A 19,840-nucleotide genomic window follows, 5' to 3' on the forward strand; every position below is an offset into this window, starting at 1 on the left:
TTTGGACATGTAGGTAGATGTGAAAAGCTCTCTCCAAGCAATGGATTGTTGAAGTTCAAGTGCACAAACTTTATTCTTATAGGGGATAAACCATTACCTTAAAGTTTATCATCATCTTACAATCTGCCGTTCAGTGTTTAATTGTGTTGTTAGTTTTATGTGGCATTATTAAGTAGACATAATTTTGTGAATTATTCTTTCTTCCTTAGGTTCTGAAGAATCAAATGTGATTTTGTACGTTATTTTATTCACAACAGTTTAAGACTACTAATGAAGTCAATACTGGTTTAAAAATTTTGGAAAGCACAGAATTTAGATGAGTATTTCCCATCAGGACAATTTTGGAAAGAAGGCAGCTGCTAACATTCAGAAAGAGTCAACATCTTATAAGGGAACAGATTCCGGCTTCAATATTATTCAATCAGAATCCTTTTAGAGGTGTAGCATTTGCAGTAAAATACGGATCAAAAAATGTCAAAATAGTAAGCAATGCCAGGTTTTTTAATTCTAGAAGCACAGCAGCAACTTGACCATGTTACACGTAATGAAAATACCACCTATTTGCAAATAGCTTACTCAATACTCACTTGGTTCTGTAGTCTTCAGGTGTGGTTTGTCATTTAAAATGATAAAACTGTGCATCATCAAGGCCAAAATACTAAGAAGATACTTGAATTCTTGAAATGATAAGATCAAATTTATCCAGTAACTTAATTACATTTTATGAAAATAATTTAACAGTTATGGTAGTAGGATATGTATAAATATATATATAAAATTCTTTGTTTAGCAAAATCTACACCTGTGAGAAGATAATGGTATTACCATAGCATCCAGAAGCCCCAGTTTCTAGATGCAGGGGTGCTGGAACCAGATGATCTTTAAGGTACCTTCCGACCCAAACCATTCTGTGATTTTAAGAAGGGATTTAATAGAACCAGCAAAGTGCCTTTATAAATATTTAAGCAGACTCCTATTTTAGAGGAGCTCCAAGGACAAACCAGGAGAAAGTATAAGTTTTTAATTTGAATTTAACATTCAGTCTGTACTGAGTTATCATGGAGTATATATATTGTGATCAGCAATGCAATTATATGCAACAAGTGTATATTTATTAAGCGTGTTTCCAAGCTATTTCCTGCTAGTCACTGCTGCCCACAGCCAACTGAAATTTTGACAGAACTTGTCTAAGCAAGTCAAAAAATACAGAAGTATCGCTTTCTACCCAGACTCACAGTTTACTCACTAAACAAGCCCTTCTGGTTTTTAACATGAAACAGTACCAGACAAGGCAAAGTTTCCTCCTGCTATGTAATTTCAGGATTGGCTTTCCACCTAAACAGCACAAGCTTCATGCTAGAAAAGCCTTACCAAAAATAAAAGAGCCCAACCAGCCAACCCCAAATCCCCAAATTTGAAAATGTGCTTTGCATGTTTTAACATGAGACGTTCAGAAGACTGGGTCTTCAAGCAACGGTTTTCTGCCTGTAGCCATCACCAGTTCTAACAGATCCTTCTCTTTCCATTACTCACCTTCCCAGTTACACAGGTCTTGATGTATTTTCCTAGAGATTTCCTTAATCACTGAAACACAACCAGATTTTACTCCAGCTCAAAGCATAAAAAAGAGGCATTGCTGAAAACTGGAAGTATACTTTTGATTACCACTGCTGTTGTAAGGAGGCACACTTTCATGTGAGACATGAACATAGATGCATTCACTCAGATGTCAGGTAACCGCAGCATTAACTTAAGTCTCTTATCTACCATCATGATACCTTGAATTATACAAAAGAGGTGCATAGCCAGAACTTGTTACTAGCAAGCTAGAGCCTTCTGAGGAAAAAGAGGTATTTAAAAAAATACATCTGCCAAAATCCATTTACTTTGGAGCACTCTCTTTTCTGAAACACTACAAAGCCACTGCCACGACTGAACAAATGCAGTGTCAGGAGTGTAGAACACAAATCCTGTCCCTGCAAATAAATCCTGTCCTTATTCACCAGTAAGGAATGTACTAGGTATCATTAAAACTGCAATGGTGTCAATATCATATGTACAAATAAACCACCCCCACAAGTCAGCAGTCACTCTTGCTCCTTAAAAACTACCTGCGGGCACTGCTGAACCTTCTGGCTGCTACCAAACCTCTCCCCCTTCTGGGCAGGATATCCAGAACAGGCTCCTGCAACATGATGCAACCCAAATCATACAACGTTTTGGCTGCAGTGCACCTGGCTGGAGAGAGCAAACAAATACATGTTCTCAAGAATGAGCAGAGTAAGGCAAATCATGGATAAAATCGGCACACTCCAGCCATCATGATATGTGGCAAAAGTGACCTTGTACAGCCTCTGGCCAGAGCAAGTTAAGAACCTGGTTTTTTTTCCTATTTATGCATATGTACCTGTGTACATATCTACACATACTCACAGGTGCTATCACTGAAGAAAACTCCAGTTATGCTAGAAGTTTCACTGGCATACTTCTCCTCAAGCAAATTCAGACTGAGCCCTACTCCTGCTTTTACTGCCTGTTAGCTGTGTCAAACAGTTCTTTCTTAGGTTGGGTGCTGCCCTGCACACCGGAGATGCAGTCATTTGTAACAAAGAGTTCTCCAAAAAAAGCTTACAGATTCAAACTTCTCACTGCAATTATTTCCTGACCACAATCCGCATGTTCTGCAGTTCAGTACATTTCAAAGTACTTCAATTAGCTGTCCTGCAGGAAACAGGCAGAGAAAGCAATTCTACACAAGGAGACAAAATTAAGAGCACTGGCTGCAACAAAAGAACCAGTTTTATCACAGGAATGTCAAGTCCTGAGTTGAGAAATGGTAAATCACATATATAAGGTCATGGGTGTTAAAAGACTGCTCATCTTTCTCAGCTATTGCTTCAGCTGATAGAAGTACCATGCACGTAGCTCATGTTTCTGACTGAAGACTGATTCAGTGACATAATGCTAAGATTTTGCATAAATGGTAAAATAAACATGATGAACATGATAAAACTTTTGACAGTACAACTACACTACAGAAAGTGCTCGCACCAAATTCCAGTGGAGAGGGGATGTTGCCTCTCATCATGGCTTCCTGCCTCTTCCTCCCATCATTGAAGAAGCCCCAAACCAAAGCCCACCCAAAGCACTCACTGTCTGCTTCTAGTTATACCTCGTAAAAAGAGAGTGCCTGCAAGCTCTCACAATATTATTTTCTCCCTTCCATTTCAGCTTTTTTTGCCATGATATCTGCACAGCAGCCACCGTTCCCCAGCAAAATTCAAAGAGTAATAGACTGCTCAACTGAGGAAGAAGAAATTTGCGAAGAGCAGTATGGCTCTGAAAACTGCACTTGCAGCTCCAACCATGCATCATCAACAGCAGAGTGTGACTCAGGTTTAATCCAATTTAAACACTGCAATTGCTATAACATGCTAGCATTTCATACTTTAATTATTCTCTTTTCAAATAGGAGATGTCACCATGTCAATCTTCCTTTTGATCTCTTATAATTTTTCCCACCATTTTTCCTTACATTTATAGTTATTATCAGACCAAATCACAAAAAGGAGCATCTCCATAATTAAGATGGATGTTTAAAAAGGTCTCCGGATTTTATTTAGACATCTGAGAATTAGTTCTCAATTACACAGATATGATTATAATATGCATTAATTGGGCTGTCACTGTTGAAGCTGTGGTATTACACATTTCAACAGGCTAAACTGCTCAAACACCTACCAAGGATTCCAGGCAGGCGTCAAGTAAAGCCTGTGCAAGCCAGAGCAAAACGTTTCTTTGAAGTTAATCATCTGTGCATATCCTAACAGGCTTCCACCAACAGCACAGTCATTCAGAACCATGTCCTTGTTTTCAGAGTGAGCAGTTCAGCAGGGCTGTCCTGAAAAACCTCACCTACAAGCCTACTACAAGCCTACAGGACAGCATTACTGTAGTACTGACTTGCTGAGCAACACTGTATATGTCAATGTATCCTTGGAATATCTTACAGCCCTTCTTTTATGGAAGGATAAATAACCACAAAAAGGAGCTAGTTATTCATTTTTTTTTTTTTTTCAATGTAAGAGGTAAATCCTAATTCCTTTTTACAAAAGAAATTTCATGTTCTAGATGAAAACTATAAGTACGACCCCCTGCATGGCATACTCTGGCATAGCATGAACACCCAAAAAATACAGGCTAATTTAGTCCTGAAAGTCTTTTAGTGGGTATTAGCAGATTTATATATTTGAATCAGTGCATCTTTTCTAAAAGCCTCATTTCTATCTGTAAATTGCCCATACAAACACTCAGAATGGCAGGAAATGACCATTTCTCCTTTCAGTCCCTGGCCAAACAGACCATCCACTTCTGGACAACAACCAGTCTCAAGGCCAATGGCCTGACAGTTTTCCTAGCCCATGTGCCCATGTATTATTTTTATCTTTAACAAGCTCCATACCAACACCTGCATGTAACAATACAGATTTCATCTTTTCTCTCACAGATTCGCCAGTAACTCTTAAAATACTACAGAGCTGGGCTCCTCGGGTTTTGCACTACTTTGATAAAGAGCACTACACGTATGTTGGCCACCAGATCGTCATTCAGGAGTCCATAGAACACTTTGGAGCTGTGGTATGGCCGGGGGTAAGTACATGACACAGAACCCAGAAGGCTGACACAACAGAAGAGGAGTAAACCATGACAGTGGCACACAAACATTAATGAAGCTTTCTTAGAGCACACTTTGGACAGCAGAGGTTTCCTTATGCAAAACAAAGCTGTGAGGAAATTCAGCAGAAAGCTCTGCCTTATGCTAATTTGCCAGCTCATGCCAAAAAGATTATGGCACCCAAGTATTTGTGAATTGGATGTAGATACTGAAAAAAAATTAAGAAAGGGAACTTGGGAAGAAGTGTTCAGCTTTCTCCATGTTTTCAATTCACTGCTGGGAAATAAACAATCAGCAGTACAAAAAGAAAGCTGAAAAAGAAAACAGATTACATAAAGGAGGACAAAAACTTTCATACACTTCTTCTAAAGAGCAGGCTAGAACAGTTCCATTACAGCATGGAAAACTGTACTTGCAAACAGTTCTTCAGTCTTTGCTTCTCCTGCTCTTAAAACCAGAATTTTATGTGAACCAAGAACACTGCCTTTGGGGGAAACGAGGGTCAACTGATAAAGACATGAAAATTAGGATTTCAAAATTTTTCAGTTCCACATTTATTGAAAAAGCTCACAGAAAATGGCAGACAATTTCAAAACAATAGAGAAAAGAAAGCGTATGGAGGAGTGAAACAGTATTGTATTTTGAAGTGTCAGATCATCAGTTCTCACATTGATCAGGTGCCAGAATGCAAACGGTAAACCTTTCCAGGAAAATCGAGAGGTTGCACAGAGTGGCCTGGTGATTCATTAGCTGTCAGCTTTCCCAGAACAGGTAGCCAGCGTTGCATTATGAAAAGCACAAGAGTTAAAACAATAACACAACTCTAGAGAAGAGAAGCAAAGGGGTGAAGGTAGTTTCTTTGGCATTCCTTTATGTTGTTCATAAAAAGCCAATTAATATTCTATTGATAAGGTTTTTACAGAGGTCTGATAAGCAATACTCACATACAGTGCTGGTTTTTGGTGTTTGGCTTTTTGATTTTTAAAGCTTATACCATTACCAATAGACAAGTGTTGAGTTGGTAAATAACAAATATTTTATATTTCCTTTGCAAAAAAAAAAAAAAAACCCCAAAAAAACACCTTTGTTCTCAAAAAAAGTTCTCAAAAAAAATCTCTGCTGGAGCCAGACTCTACTTTATCATAGTGATAATAAACCATAACATTTATGATAATAAACCAGAACATTACATTTTAGATATTGTTGAACCTCATTTGCTGTTCTGACTGCATGGTTCTCATCTAAACACTGCCTACCTTAGGCTGTGAGAAGACTCACAGTGTATAAATCTGTGTAGCAAATCCATATTCCATAAACCTAAACCTAAAAATAAGCTGTTTATATTTTCTTTTATATAAAAAACCCAGGACACATCATAATTCTTTCCATATTACATTTTTACTTTACAGCCTTTAGTGTTTTTCATTGCATATAAAAAAACCCAAACCAAAACAACAAACCCTGTATAAAAACATCTACTGAATTTCTACGCAACTTACCTGTTACCCTCATATGGATGTGTTAACTGTTTTAGGCACTGGCTTTATCTCAGTATCTGGAATCAAATCAAGAACAATTCAACCTCAAAGACAAAAAAGTTTTGGAAATTGGTGCTGGAACAGGCTTAGTTTCCATTGTGGCCTGTATCTTAGGTTAGTAAATTCATATTTCCTTTTGCATTTCTTGTGAAAGATGATCTAGATCTGCCACTGTCTCTTTAAGGCAATAAAGCAACAGTTTTAGTAAACTTTGTTTGTCATTGCTTTTTTAAAAATGAAAAGTACTGTAAAATACTGTTTTGTTAAGAAACTACCCTAGTTATTTGTGAGGGGGAAGCTGGGGAACTTTTGCAGATAGTTTTATATATGTTTACATTCAACTGCATACCTGTGAACTGAAACAAATTCATGTTTTCTTCAGGAGCTTATGTTACAGCTACTGATTTGCCTGAAGTTCTTGAAAATCTCTCATATAATATTTCAAAAAATACACAAAACATGAATATGCACAAACCTGAAGTGAGAAAACTGGTATGGGGAGAAGGCCTCAATGAAGACTTTCCTCTATCCACTTACCATTATGATTTCATACTGGCAAGTGATGTTGTATATCATCATGCAGCTTTGGAAGCCCTGCTAGCAACAATGGTGTATTTTTGTAAGCCAGGAACAGTATTACTATGGGCAAATAAATTCAGATTCACTGCAGACTATGAATTTTTGGAAAAACTCAGCAATATATTCAACACAATGATTCTAGCAGAATTTCCAGAATCAGATGTCAAGCTGCTTAAAGTTACAGTAAGAGAGAATTAAAGAGAAAACTATTCCTAAGTTTGATTTAGTGTCAGCACGTCAAGAGTTTGTAATGCATTGCAGCATTAGGGTGCACCTTCTGTGCATTTATGTTTGTAAAGCTGCAATTGTATCCAAGTGTTGTGTTTTAAGTTATGAAAAAACTGGCAAGACAAATGATAAAGCAGTTTGTCTCTGGTTGATACATGTGACTTGTTCAAACAGACCAATTTCACTCCACTGAAGGAACAGTGTTAGTAGCAACCGTTAGTAAAGTCTTCAACAGAAAGCATTGATCTTCTAGGGTGCACTGAACTTCAGTTGTTTGAAAGATGTTTTCTTTCAGCAAGTTTCATTTATGTACTCTGTCAGAAACCAATGCAATTTATAGCTTTATAATTTGTTTTTATTAATTATAAAATAATCTTTTAAAGTATCAGAGCGCACATGGTGTTTCTTGATCTTCAGCTTTGCACATTTATTCTGCTGTGGTTTACATTTTAAACATTATTAAACATATACGTATAGCTTTACAATACCTGATCGAGATTTAACTGTCTGGCACGTTTATACATGTATCAGCCTGTCTTGATACCCTGCTTAATGTGGATTTTTGAGTTTGCCTGAAATCACTCCAAAATGAAGATTTACAAGAGCACCTATGCATCAGCAATTCCGAGTTACACACTGTAACAGTTTGAGAGGTTGAATTTTTCTTAAAAAAAAAAAAAAAAAAATTAAATGTAAACTCTTGCAAATAATCCAGGTAATGATGTCCCATTACTTTAGTCTAATAAATAAGATATTAGCTACTCCTGAAGTAGCTTTAAGGCCTTCATACAATCGAAATTAAGATCGAACATGTTAAAACTCAGTTTACGGTAAAAAATATGGAGCTTTTGCAGGTTTGAAGTTAAAAGTAACAGTTAAGAACCTAACATGCATGCAGTAAGCCTTTCCAGCCTAATTCCAAATCCTTAAGTGTTGGCAGTTCTGGCATGTCCATTGCCAGCAATGGGATGCACAATAAGGAAACTTCCTGATGACAGGAGTTAGGTTAACCGGTATTAAGCTGTACCCAGGTGCCTCTACTGATAAATACACACAATTTAATAATCAGCATTCAGTAATGAAAACATGCGTTCCAATAAAAAGTCAAACTTATCTTTTAATATCCTGACCCATATAAAATCACTTTAAGTTTACAATTGTTGGTTTTCTAGAATACACAATAATCAGGTGGGTACATGACAGGAAGCCAATTCTCAGTGAAATTTGCACAATGAGTCCATCCAAGCAACTTCATCAGCTGAAGAAAAAAAAGCAAACATTAAAAACAATGAGAAGCGCTAGGGTCTCACTCTTTTTAAGATCAAACAGTGCACTGAAATCAACATCTTACTAAATATGTCTATTATCAGAAAGCTAACAGGCTGGAGAACTGGTGATCTCCTACTTACTTGCTCCTGAAAGGGGAAAACCATTTTACATGATCTACAGTCTTTCAACACGCAGAAATTTTTCCCAGGAGTTACAGTCATTCCCATTATTTCTCTACCTATGTTCTACTAGCAATAATTGTGATTAATAGTAGTAAAAATAACAGTGGTTAAACAGCAACATAATGGGATTTTAAATATGCAGAAAATTTTTGTCTAAGTTGTCTCTACTGTCTTTTATGCACCAAAGCAGGTTTGAGAATGTAAATCTGCTAAAAATGACAGTCACTCACAAAGTAGCTATTCCAGAAAAAGAAGAAATCAGTATTAAAAATGGAGGCCAAGCCACAAAAGCCTGGATAAAGTTAAAATTTAAAGCTGTATTTAGTGAGTTCTACAATGTACCAAAAATTCAGAAAGACTTCTATCTTACTTTAAAAAGCTTATGCAGCATGAACATAGTGCATTCCTTTACCAAATATACCTTACCTGGATGCAGTTTTTCAAGTTGTCCTTCGTTGGCTTCTCTTCTGCAAGTTTTGTGGCAAACTTGAGTCCTCTCCCATACATTTTATTTACCAATGCATGCTTATAGGCAAAAGTCAAAACCTATAATGTGAAAACAAAAATAAATCAGATACTTCAATATTTTAACCTTAGCACGCTTAACAAGTAATAGCAGATTCTGTTCAGGTAGCAGAAGTGATTTAAACAAAGTACGACACACAAGATAGTTCACTTTTTTTTTGCAGTAAAACAGCCAATTCACAGGAGTAATTATAAACATGAACTTTCTAGAGACTATTTCTGACTTCATGAACATATTTGACTTCAGAACATCTTATGTGACACAGATGTCACTATTCTAATTCTTTATTCATCACATTTCTACCTTCTTTGGATTTTCATTCTGTAGATGCAATTGCAAGGTATTAAAGAAAAAAAAGAAAATATCAAGAACCAGGCAGGTATATCTGTGACCCACAGAAACAGACCCAGCTGAGAAGTTTGATTCCTAGTAAGTCACAAACTTACTGTAGAAACAAGTATGACCATACATAATGAATGATACACACACACACACACACAGAAATGCACATAATTATAAACAAGCAATGAAGACAAGTAAGCATGAAGACAAGCCTCAAGTTTGGGGTCAGCTCCTCGCTATCGGTAATTTATTAAGAAGAGATTATAAAAAGCTTCCTTTTGATAACATTAATTCTAGAGACAGCTCACAATATTCATCAATACTATAATTAACACGTGCAAATAAATGTGTCTATTTAAGACCTAATGTAAAATAAATTGGGTTCTTAACACCCAAGCACTGACAGCCTTCAGGGTGTTGCAAGATAGTTCATACCACTTCACCAGTTACAGCACTAAGAATTAGTGCAGTCAAGACATGGTTTCATATATTCCCTTTGGAACACTGTCATGTTCCACTGTCCAAAACCAGGACAAACACTCATAGTAAATAAAGGTGTTTTTATTTTTTTACTGAAGAGCAACATACCAGCGAAGTTGGTTAACATGGTGGTGTTTCTGTTGTTGCAAAGTTTATGAAATCTCATATTAGTCTGCTGTTCATTTCCCCTCACTCTTTGTATCATTTTCCTATCCTCTGACTCCTCAAACAAAAGTTCCATTTTCCCAATGCCCACTTAAAATATCCTGTTAAGAAAAGCTAACAAACACACTTCAAGGATGTTCAGAAATAAATATTTTGCATTAAAGCAAAGAAAAAAAATAACAATCATAAGAACATAAAACATTAAGGAATCTGAGATCTGAATCCCACAAGGACTGAAGAACCTGCCTAATTTTATCTACCTGAACACTGCCACTGAATGTCAATCACATGCACAAGGCTTTGCAGGATCAAACTGAGCTAACAAAAAACAAAACAAAACCAAACCAGAAATAATTTACTAATTATCAAGCAAATAAAGATGTAATTCTGAAGCTCTAAAGTATATGCCAAGCACTTTGAGTTGCTCATTCTTCTTATGCCTTCAAGTACTTTTTTTGTTGTGTTGAGGTGTTCACACTTAAGGTGTCATAGCTTAAAACACACACATATGCAACAATGAGCATACAGCATCATTCACATAGAGATTTTCCAAATATTGCTATTGGAAAAATACTTTGCATGCTGCATTCTCCATCCAATTATTTTGGATATTTTCTTAAAGCAAAACACATTAGCAAACACTTCTGAATAACTGCTCAGTGGATCCATAAGCAGCTTTAGTTCATTAAACTAAGCTTATAAAGAAAACAGTAATTCCCTTCTATAAAAGATGATAGAACCACAAAACAAAAACATAACAAATAAAAAGTAAAATGTAAAATGCATCTCAGCTCTCAGCAAATGTAACATATTGGAGGCTATCCAGAAATAATGTCACTGCTCTATTAAGAAAGCTCTTACCTGACCCTGTAAGTTTTGAATGGTTATTGAACATCAGTGATAAAGGCAGGAGGAAAGCCACTTGACAGCATTTCTTTCGTAACAGGGCTTCCTAGAGTTTTTGTGGCAAGAAAACAAAGCATTTTACGAAACACCCTTGCTCTGGCCAAATAAAAGTTTGGGTATTTCTAAATGAGAGAAAAGTTCTCTGCTGGACCAAAAGGTTGAAAACAATGCTCCAAGAGCTCTTGATAAAAGACAATAATTTCCGTTTTAGTGCTTGGAAAAAAAACCAAACAACCCAATCCACTGCATACAAGTTAAGTAAAAATACTAAAGGTTCATTAGCACTTCAGAAGTTAAGAATAATGCATGAGATGCTTAATATCAGAATAAGTTTACAAACAAAATATGTGAGGTAAGAAATAATACTTTATATCTTATACACATATTGGTCAAATTAAGCCTTAAAATATTGCAAGCTTTAAAAGATCACAGAAGTGAAGATTATAATTCCTTGATACATGTAAACAAAATATAAACTGGAGTGCTATTAAGATGTAAACAAGAAAACAGCTGCTATTTGAATGTATAATAACAGCAAGTGAAACAGTCTGCAGTATCTAAAAGCAGTTCCTAGATGAAAGAACAGGAATGTATTCAAAGTATTTGGCGTTATTTCATAATTTCAATAAATATAATTAAGACTAGCTTTTACAGGACAAGTGCTATGGCCCAGAAATTGGCCAGAGAGCAATAAACAAAGGGTTGTAAGAAAAAGCAACCCGTACTTTGAGGATACTGGTAACGTGGTGGGAATCACTGATGGATATTTTATTCCCCATGGCAATGGCCTGCAATGCTAAGTGTGTGAAGAGCCAGACCCATGGAAGAGGTTGGACGTCCATGTCTTAGATAGCTGCTTAACTTGCCATTGGCTACAGAAAGATGCATAGTTAGGACAGTAAAATGCTGAAACAGTCTCTCCTCACACATTTGCCATCTGCGGGGCTAAAGTATTCAGAAGCCTGAACACACTTTTGAATCCAGCAATGCTAAACTACCTAATTAAACTTTTCTAGTATCCCAATACTGCTTGTTACCTATTGAGAGGAAAACAAGACTTGTATAATCAGTTACTTTATTATTTCCAATAGTTGATCAAAATGTATCTACGTTTATAAATAAGTAAAATACTAGTAACAGGAAATTATTTTTTTCCAGGTTTAATACATCTATGGTAATAAACTAAGGTTTCTTAGCTACGGTTGTTGGTTTCTCTCTGCTCTATCACCTAGACTACTATAAATAAAAGCAATATTCAAATAAAAAAGTTGACTCATATTTTCAAGAGAGGGAGAGGAGTTAAGGGAATCAAGTATTCAACAGAATTTCGGCAGTGACTGAATACGATCAGCTGGAAAAGACAGCTGCATCTGACAGTGCGAACAGCAATATGAAAAACAATCCAGCCAAAGATGTTTAATAGACAAGACAGAAAGGTTCAGGCCTTTCATTTGTTTTTTAAACTTAGTTTTAGATATGACTTTTTGCTTTTCAGTTAATATAAAGGTTGAAGGGCATTAAATTCTACAGATGAGACATTCCCAGTAACAAACAGGCAATATTCTACTACTCTCCTGCAGCAGTTCTGTTTAAGCCTGGGGATTTGGGCCTACAAATTTTAAAGCTATGTTCCGGGAATAAGAAAAATTGCACATCTTATATTCCATTACTAAAACCCCTAAAGCACTATCACAAATGTGTTAGCATAATCAGACAAATACTTGCTGCATAAAGCTGTCTCAGCTGGAGCTTATTTGAACCACTTTAGTGTATGCATGGGACATAAATATTTTCTTTCATGTTTCACTCAAAATAAATTATTCAGAGACAAGTGATCTAATTAGAATAGCTGAAAATGAGAACAAATGCAATTACTATCAAAGGTCAGCACCAGCTTTCCTACATACCTGCTGCAATATGGGGACAAGCATGGTATTTCAATGAAAAACTGGCAATTCAAAAGAACTAACAAATGCCCAGTGGCAACACAGGTACTACTTCTGCAGAAGAGAGGTGAAACAAGTGATAGTACTTGTTTTATTAGATGGTGGGCAGAAACGCACAGAAAAGTGATGAAGTTCCTGATTCATCTTTGAAAACAACATAGAAGAAAACATGGTCTCTGTTTTCAGAAATTTACTTCACCTTTTAATTATTGACATCTGGATGATCTGAGACTTCCAGAAAACTTAGAGGTAAAAAAACTTAAAACAATGTTAAATCCAAAGCCATATATACTTTGAATGATCAGTGCAGTATTCAAGTGCCTTATTTCCATCCTTTCTCAACCAGTTGCTCCATCTTTCAAGTGCCAATGCCACAAAACCATGTTCGCATACAGGAAGACCTCCACATTTTTGCTTCCAACATCGTGCTTTAGAATAAGTTGGCTGCCTCCTGAGGACTCATTTGAAGGACATTCACACAAGGTCTATCCCAGATCCTGCATCACTACTCCACTCTACCCTTCCTCCTTCCAAATCTATTCCCCCAAAAGCCAAGTGAGTCATGCAAGGTTAGGTGATAAAGTCATGTCACAACACTTCATTTTATCAGTCCAGCCTAAGCCAGTCCAGAGTAGCATCACAAAAAGGCTGTTAAAGCCATAATTTCTTATTCCCTACCAAGGCGAATTTTGCCAAGCATAAACAAGTCAGCTGGACTGAGAAACTTTTACCCTTACCCTAGCAAAAATACTCATTTCTTATACAGAACCTGTTTTGAAGCCTTAAGCATTACATTGTTCATTAAACTTTCCATCTCAAAGGAAGCAAGCTACGTGAAAAGTCTGGTTTCCCTTAAATGGGGGAATTCCAAATTTTCCTCTAACAGTCTGTGAAATAAAGTTACTTGCACTAAGCTATTCAATTTGTTTTTAAAACAGCAAAATACTCCAGAAACACAACAGCATATTGCATGTAACACCAAGGTGAAGGCTTATACAACTGTTTCTTCCAAAAAGACAGAAGAAGCTGCAAAGGAAGATGACCAACGGCCACTGCAGATATTTAAAACATCCCACTGGCCCATCGTGTAGGGCAGAAAACATTTTTATCATTATTACAGCCAGCTCCTAAGAAAACTTCTAGATGAACATGACATCTATTAGTAAAGGAAATCAAAAAATATGAACAGCAGCAAGTGTGAAACTTCTCGGAAGCAATAAAGGAAAAACAAAACAGTTTTTTTTCCCCACAAATCTGCTATCAGAAAAAAATCATTACAGTGCTCTATCATCTCCTTTCCAAGCAAAATTCTCAAACCCATCACAGCCCAAGCCACGTGATTCTCACTCCTCATCCCTTTCAAAGAGTTTCCAGAAGAAGAAAACCTCAAAGTATAAAAATGAGCAATTAAAGTCTCAGCTCCATTAATCACATGAAAGCTTTAAGTAGCAGCATGTATTTCTTTTCAAACTTTTTTATTTTTTAGCTAGGTACTGCTGGGATTAGAATTACTGAACAATTACCATGGGAGAGGTGAGGTGCCTAGAACTGATAGCAGAACCTTGTTCCTGTGTGGTCACATCTGGCTTGTACTGCTAACAACAGCAGAAAGCTTATTAGCATTCCCTTTTGATCTGATGGCCTCACATAATTAAATAGGCATGAAGAACAGATCTGTGGTTGATGAAGGTCTGGCATTGGCCATCTGGAAGCAGATGAAGCTCACGTTAAAATCAGCAAGACACTTGTGCTGGTTTTGGTTGGGATAGAGTTAATTTTCTTCATCGTAGCTTGTATGGGGCTAGGTTTTGGATTTGCAATGAAAACAGTTTTGATCACAAAGGGATAATTTAGCTGTTGCTGAGCAGTGCTTGCACAGAGTGAAGGCCTTTTCTGCTCCTCACTCGACTAGTGAGCAGGCTAGGGCTGCACAAGTTGTTGGGAGGGGATGCAGCCAGCACCAAAGGGATATCCCATAAGACATCATGTTCAGTAATAAAAGATATGTGGAAGGAGGAAAGGGTGATGTTCAGAGTTAAGGTAGAGCTACTCCCCAAGGAACCGTTACGTGCAGTGGAGGCCGGCTGTCCTGGAGATAGCTGAACTTTTGCCTGCCAATGGGAAGCAGCAAATGAGCTCCCTGCTTTTGCTTTGCTTGCGCATGCAGATTTTACATTACCTATTACATTGAGACAACTCATGGGTTGAGATAAAGACAGTTTTATGTTTCCAGTTCTCCTTCCTGCTCCAGGGGAGAGAGAAAGTGACTGTGTAGGGCTCATGACAGTCAACCATTTTATATTTCAATTTGACTAGTAAAACCAAGAGGAAAAAGCAGACAAACATACTGCATAAACAGGATGGAAGTTATTTCCATGTGAAATACTATAAAGACCTAAAAAGTTTTGTAGTCCTTTCAGTACCAATTCAATTACATGGAGACATCAATTTTCAGAGAAAAAACTGAATACGCACTTAGAGAAATCCATGGTTAAGGCAACCAAAGAGACAGGTTCAATCCCTGACTTGTGCAATTCAAATCAGTTACTCATTCCAGCCCCCCGAGCCCACAGCTCATGAGTGCCAGGAACCAATATCAGTCTTAGAAGAAAAGCAACCTGTAACGAAGTGATAAACTCCCAACAAGATGTCTATGTTGGCTGTTTTTCCACTGAAATTATCCCTGACAGCCTCAAAAAAAAAAAAAATCAAAAAAAAAAAATCAAACCAGATGTCACTATGCCGGAACACAGTACTGTATTTACAAACAGACAGCAAGAAAATCATGTGCCTGACAACATGATTAAAGCACAAAACCTGCTACCACAGGATATTATAATCGGGTAAAGATTAGAAGAGATATGCTGAGAAGATGTAGGTGTACAAGGAAACATACATTAAAAGAAGTAAGGATAACCACCATCAACTTTTTTTGTTCAAGCCTCCAGCTAAAGCACAAGTTCTTACTGGGAAGATTATTTACTGCAAGGAAATGAAGCAGGTTTTTTTAATTTCAAAGTTTTTTGTTTGTGACTATATGAAGTGCTTTGGCAATTTAACTGAGTTATAAACAAACATTGGTCACTTCACCTTCAACTAAAACAGAGCCATATGTTAGAATTAAGTACAGCAACTAATTAATAATTCAACGGTTGAATGTAAAAAGTAATAAACTCCGTAAATTAAAAGCTACATAACTGATCACATACAATGGATTGTTTTATTCTTCTGGAATAGCTGTCCTGAATGAAGCAGACAACAATTTAAATCTCAGGATTAGGAACCCTGAAATGACAGGGAAATCTGTACTAATAAATATATAAGTGTAATTATTTCCAAGGGTTTCTCCTTTACCTCTACAAACATTACTGACAGCAAAACATAAAACTTCTCTTGTCCATAATGTAGAAGAGGCTACAGAATGCAGAAGTGAATAGAGCAGGGCTGCTGCACACTTCTGTGTGTGTACAGCTAGAACAGCGCAGGGGTTAATCAGAAATATTCCCTGAAAGGTACAGAAAGAAGCAATTCAATAAAGCAAGTAGCATTTTCATGGAAGTCTGGTACTTTTCTACACCCTTCCCTTAACTTCTACGTTCACATGCATGGAGATGAGCTTACCATGGATTTGACAGGCTTGGCAAAACCTCTGTGGAAAAAAGGTCATTAAGGAAGCACAATATATGGGACAGAGTGAAAAAGTACAAGGGAGGAATGTATGAGGCTGTGCACACAAAGGCGGTGCATAAATCCAGAAGAAACCATCAAAAAACCCAACATGCAAAATCCAAAAATTCTGCTTTGCTCTCTTACCTTGCTGTCAAAAAGATCAGTCCATTTTGTTGTTTCCCAGAACGTCTCTGTCAAAGCTTCAGAGCAGCTCTCATGGTCCTCATCTTTGCCTTCTGCATCACTGGAAGCAGCCCCTTCTTGGGCCTGCAGATGAAGAAGCTGGTCAGCCAGCGCACTTCCTTTTCGACAAAGTGCATCCACTAAAGTAGTCTTCTGTTTTTCCATTTCACTAGAAGAAAGCAGTATGTAAAATATTAGACATTTTTGCAGATACCTCATTAAGAACAGAATCAGTGCTGTACTGTGCTTAAGGTAAAATGTTTGCAGCAGTTACTACACATAAAATGAAAATCAGCACAAAAAAAAACCCCTAAAGCACAGCTACTTAAATAAACTGTAAAAAAATTAGAGACACTATGCATTAAACAAGCTCAATCATTCTTCTAAGTCTGAAATGCCTTTGATGAGGCAAGGGCAACTCAGGATTCCAAAACTGAACAAGCCAGCATCCAGAAATACAGCTTTATAGTTCCTGGCATTATAAACAAAGAGTCAAACCCACCACTAACAAATAAACAGATACAAGTCTGCCAACTCCAAAGGAACTGCACCCATCTAAAGTACCGCTGAATTTGGTGTTCAATTTCAGATGTTAGATTGTACTGTAGGTTACCCTGCTCTTGCAGGGGGGTTGGACTAGATGATCTTTTTAGGTCCCTTCCAACCCTTGGGATTCTGTGATTCTGTGATTCAACCACATGACCTAATGGGTCAACTTACCAAGAAATGGTATTAGAATGACGTTTACTGTGTCTGAGCTTTCCTTTTATATCAGCAATTCCAGAATTACACACAAATATTCAGCGTAGATAGAACCGAGTTTTAGAACTGAAACCTGGTATTTTATCTAAAATAATCAACAAGTATGCATCTCCCATTTTAAGGGCCTAATTTTCAGATCTGCTGCTCTATTTGTGACTAAACAAGCAGCACGTCACACGCTTGAAATCCACTGGTTATTCTCCAGACTAAGGTGACTATCAAAATACTGTCTTCCTAAGTATATATGCTGGTAATACACAGGAACAATCTAAACCTGAACAATGGGCCTCAAAAATACTCTGAAGTATAGTTGTCATGCTTTTCGCAAATGAAAGTGGTCACTTCTTATACTGCTATCAATTTCGTTTTCAAACACAGATCCAAAAGGTTGCAAGGTATTATGAAAAGGCAGGTAGCATTCAAAACACATACCTCTAGATTGATGTTCTAGTGGTCCCTTGGATCTGAGATTAATCTTGATACAAAGTCGGTTAAACTTGTATCAGGCTTGATCTTTACACAAAACTACATTTTCCTCACACATTTAAATCCTGAAAGCACCCTTATTTACTATTTCTAAGTAAAAATGTGCAGGTTTCAGTGTTCCTGCATTCTAGAGATATAAAATAACAAAATAAGTTTGCAGTCAAATTTGAAATTACCTGAACCCCTAAAAATAGCGCAAGTTATTCAACAAAGTTACAGTCATTCCATTTCTTATAAGCAGAGACGAAGTACATAAATTACAGAAATAGGATGCAAGAAAATTATTTACTGGGTAGGTACTTTTTTATAGTAGTTGCGTCAGGCCTGGGATCAGTCTTCATGGCAAAATATATTGCTAATGCTGTCTGATCAATATGAGAAATTACAGTATTTGCAGCTTCAACAATTTCATCAAGTCTTTTCATTCGTTCCTAGAAGAAGAATAAGAAAGGTGTTTAACACTATGAAATCATGCTCCTAATTTTTGAAGACAGTGACAGATGGTAGATTTAGCTGTGTCATTTCAAGGGGTTACTGTCCTCAGGTGACTGAGCAATTCTGCTAGAAGAAATTACCAAACCAGTAGAGGAGTAGAACGGAATGTGTGATTGTCTCTGTAACCACCATTTAGAATAATATTGTTACAGCTGAAGCCAGTAAGAAAACTTACAATGTGTCCAATTTAACAAGGAGTAAATGATAAGCAAACACATTAGGTAGGCATACTCCATTTCATTTTGCTGTGGGATTAAGTAAATCCCACAGTAAGGGAGGCAGCTGACAATCTAATTAGGAATTTCTGCTTTATAGTATAGACTATAGCTTTGGTGGTCACTTCAAGACCAAACACGCAGGAAGAAAGATTCATTTGTTTAGGCTACACAGAAGTATTGAGACAAGCAAGTTTAAAATGTATTAAATGACCTTTTCAGAATCCAGCTGATGAAGTCTTGCAACGTACAATGGAAGATGATTAGGAAATGCTTCTTTCAACTCATTATACATGTCAGTGGTATCCAGTCTAGAAGAGAGGAGGACATAGCATGAAAGCACAGATTCTGGCTATTTTTTTGTACAGCTGCTTCAAGCTTGTGTAGTCATGACAGCAGACATACTTGGTCATCCACTGTATTTTTAGATCTCTTAAAGCTTCAGCAAATTCTTCTTTTACATCTTTTTCTTTTTCCTGTTCTCTTTCTTTGTCTTTGCTGCCATTTTTACTTTTTGATGGTGATGGTATCAGATGATAGTGAACAGTAAGGACATCCTGTAGGTAGGAAGAGACAAATACTGAGACGGATACAGTACATTTTTTTTCCTGATGCTTTATAAAAGTTAAATCATAGCAAGCAACTACTCTGAGCAATGCATACACTGAGTAAGGATTCTGAAAAGGTATTAGTCATTAAGTATTCAGGAACTGCTTTAAGTTTTTATTTTAAGCAAAACATGGATGTAAATATTAAAATAGCACACTGGGTGCAGAGACAAGAAAGCCGAAAATTAAGCACATTTGACATTGTTGTGTTCATATGATTTTACATGATACTAGTTAGAGAATCAGAAGGGTGGGGGGGTTTGTTTGCTTATAAAAAAGCAAGTAACTTGGTTAAAAGGCAAAAGGAAAAAAATCAGAGATTCTATCCTACAAATCTGGCAACAAGCAAATTAATAAAGAGAAATGAATTCTAAAAAATAATACCCCAATAGGATAAAAAAAAGCATGAGTCATACCATGCTCAGGTATTTACTGAGACAGTATTTTTTCCATGTGCCTCCTGAACTAGCTAAAGCATCCACAGTCAACTGTTTTCCAGTTTGCTGCTATGGACTTTGAAGTTTTACCTGTGTCTGTGCTGAAATTAAGTAGACATAACAGCAAGACATTTTTTAAACCCTATATG

At 36.8% G+C, this 19,840-nt stretch overlaps 2 protein-coding genes across 15 annotated transcripts in view; one reads left to right on the forward strand and one right to left on the reverse strand.

Annotated features, from left to right (window-relative positions):
• METTL21C (methyltransferase 21C, AARS1 lysine) overlaps positions 1–7,711 on the forward strand; it is a 28,264-nt gene extending 20,553 nt beyond the window's left edge. For all 13 annotated transcript variants that reach the window (XM_065677964.1, XM_065677968.1, XM_065677970.1 and 10 more), the window contains 4 exons: positions 3,232–3,396; positions 4,508–4,650; positions 6,210–6,327; positions 6,596–7,711. In XM_065677964.1, the coding sequence (XP_065534036.1) occupies positions 3,232–3,396; positions 4,508–4,650; positions 6,210–6,327; positions 6,596–6,990 (821 nt within the window). In that variant the 3' untranslated portion in view covers positions 6,991–7,711. The remainder of the gene's footprint in view (positions 1–3,231; positions 3,397–4,507; positions 4,651–6,209; positions 6,328–6,595) is intronic.
• TPP2 (tripeptidyl peptidase 2) overlaps positions 7,354–19,840 on the reverse strand; it is a 54,715-nt gene continuing 42,228 nt past the window's right edge. For both annotated transcript variants that reach the window (XM_065677962.1, XM_065677961.1), the window contains 6 exons: positions 19,052–19,203; positions 18,861–18,957; positions 18,237–18,367; positions 16,650–16,857; positions 8,898–9,017; positions 7,354–8,278 (listed from right to left, as the gene is read on the reverse strand). In XM_065677962.1, the coding sequence (XP_065534034.1) occupies positions 8,189–8,278; positions 8,898–9,017; positions 16,650–16,857; positions 18,237–18,367; positions 18,861–18,957; positions 19,052–19,203 (798 nt within the window). In that variant the 3' untranslated portion in view covers positions 7,354–8,188. The remainder of the gene's footprint in view (positions 8,279–8,897; positions 9,018–16,649; positions 16,858–18,236; positions 18,368–18,860; positions 18,958–19,051; positions 19,204–19,840) is intronic.

This window comes from Lathamus discolor, chromosome 4 (genome assembly GCF_037157495.1).
Source record: "Lathamus discolor isolate bLatDis1 chromosome 4, bLatDis1.hap1, whole genome shotgun sequence".
In the NCBI taxonomy this organism is placed as follows: Eukaryota; Metazoa; Chordata; class Aves; order Psittaciformes; family Psittacidae; genus Lathamus; species Lathamus discolor.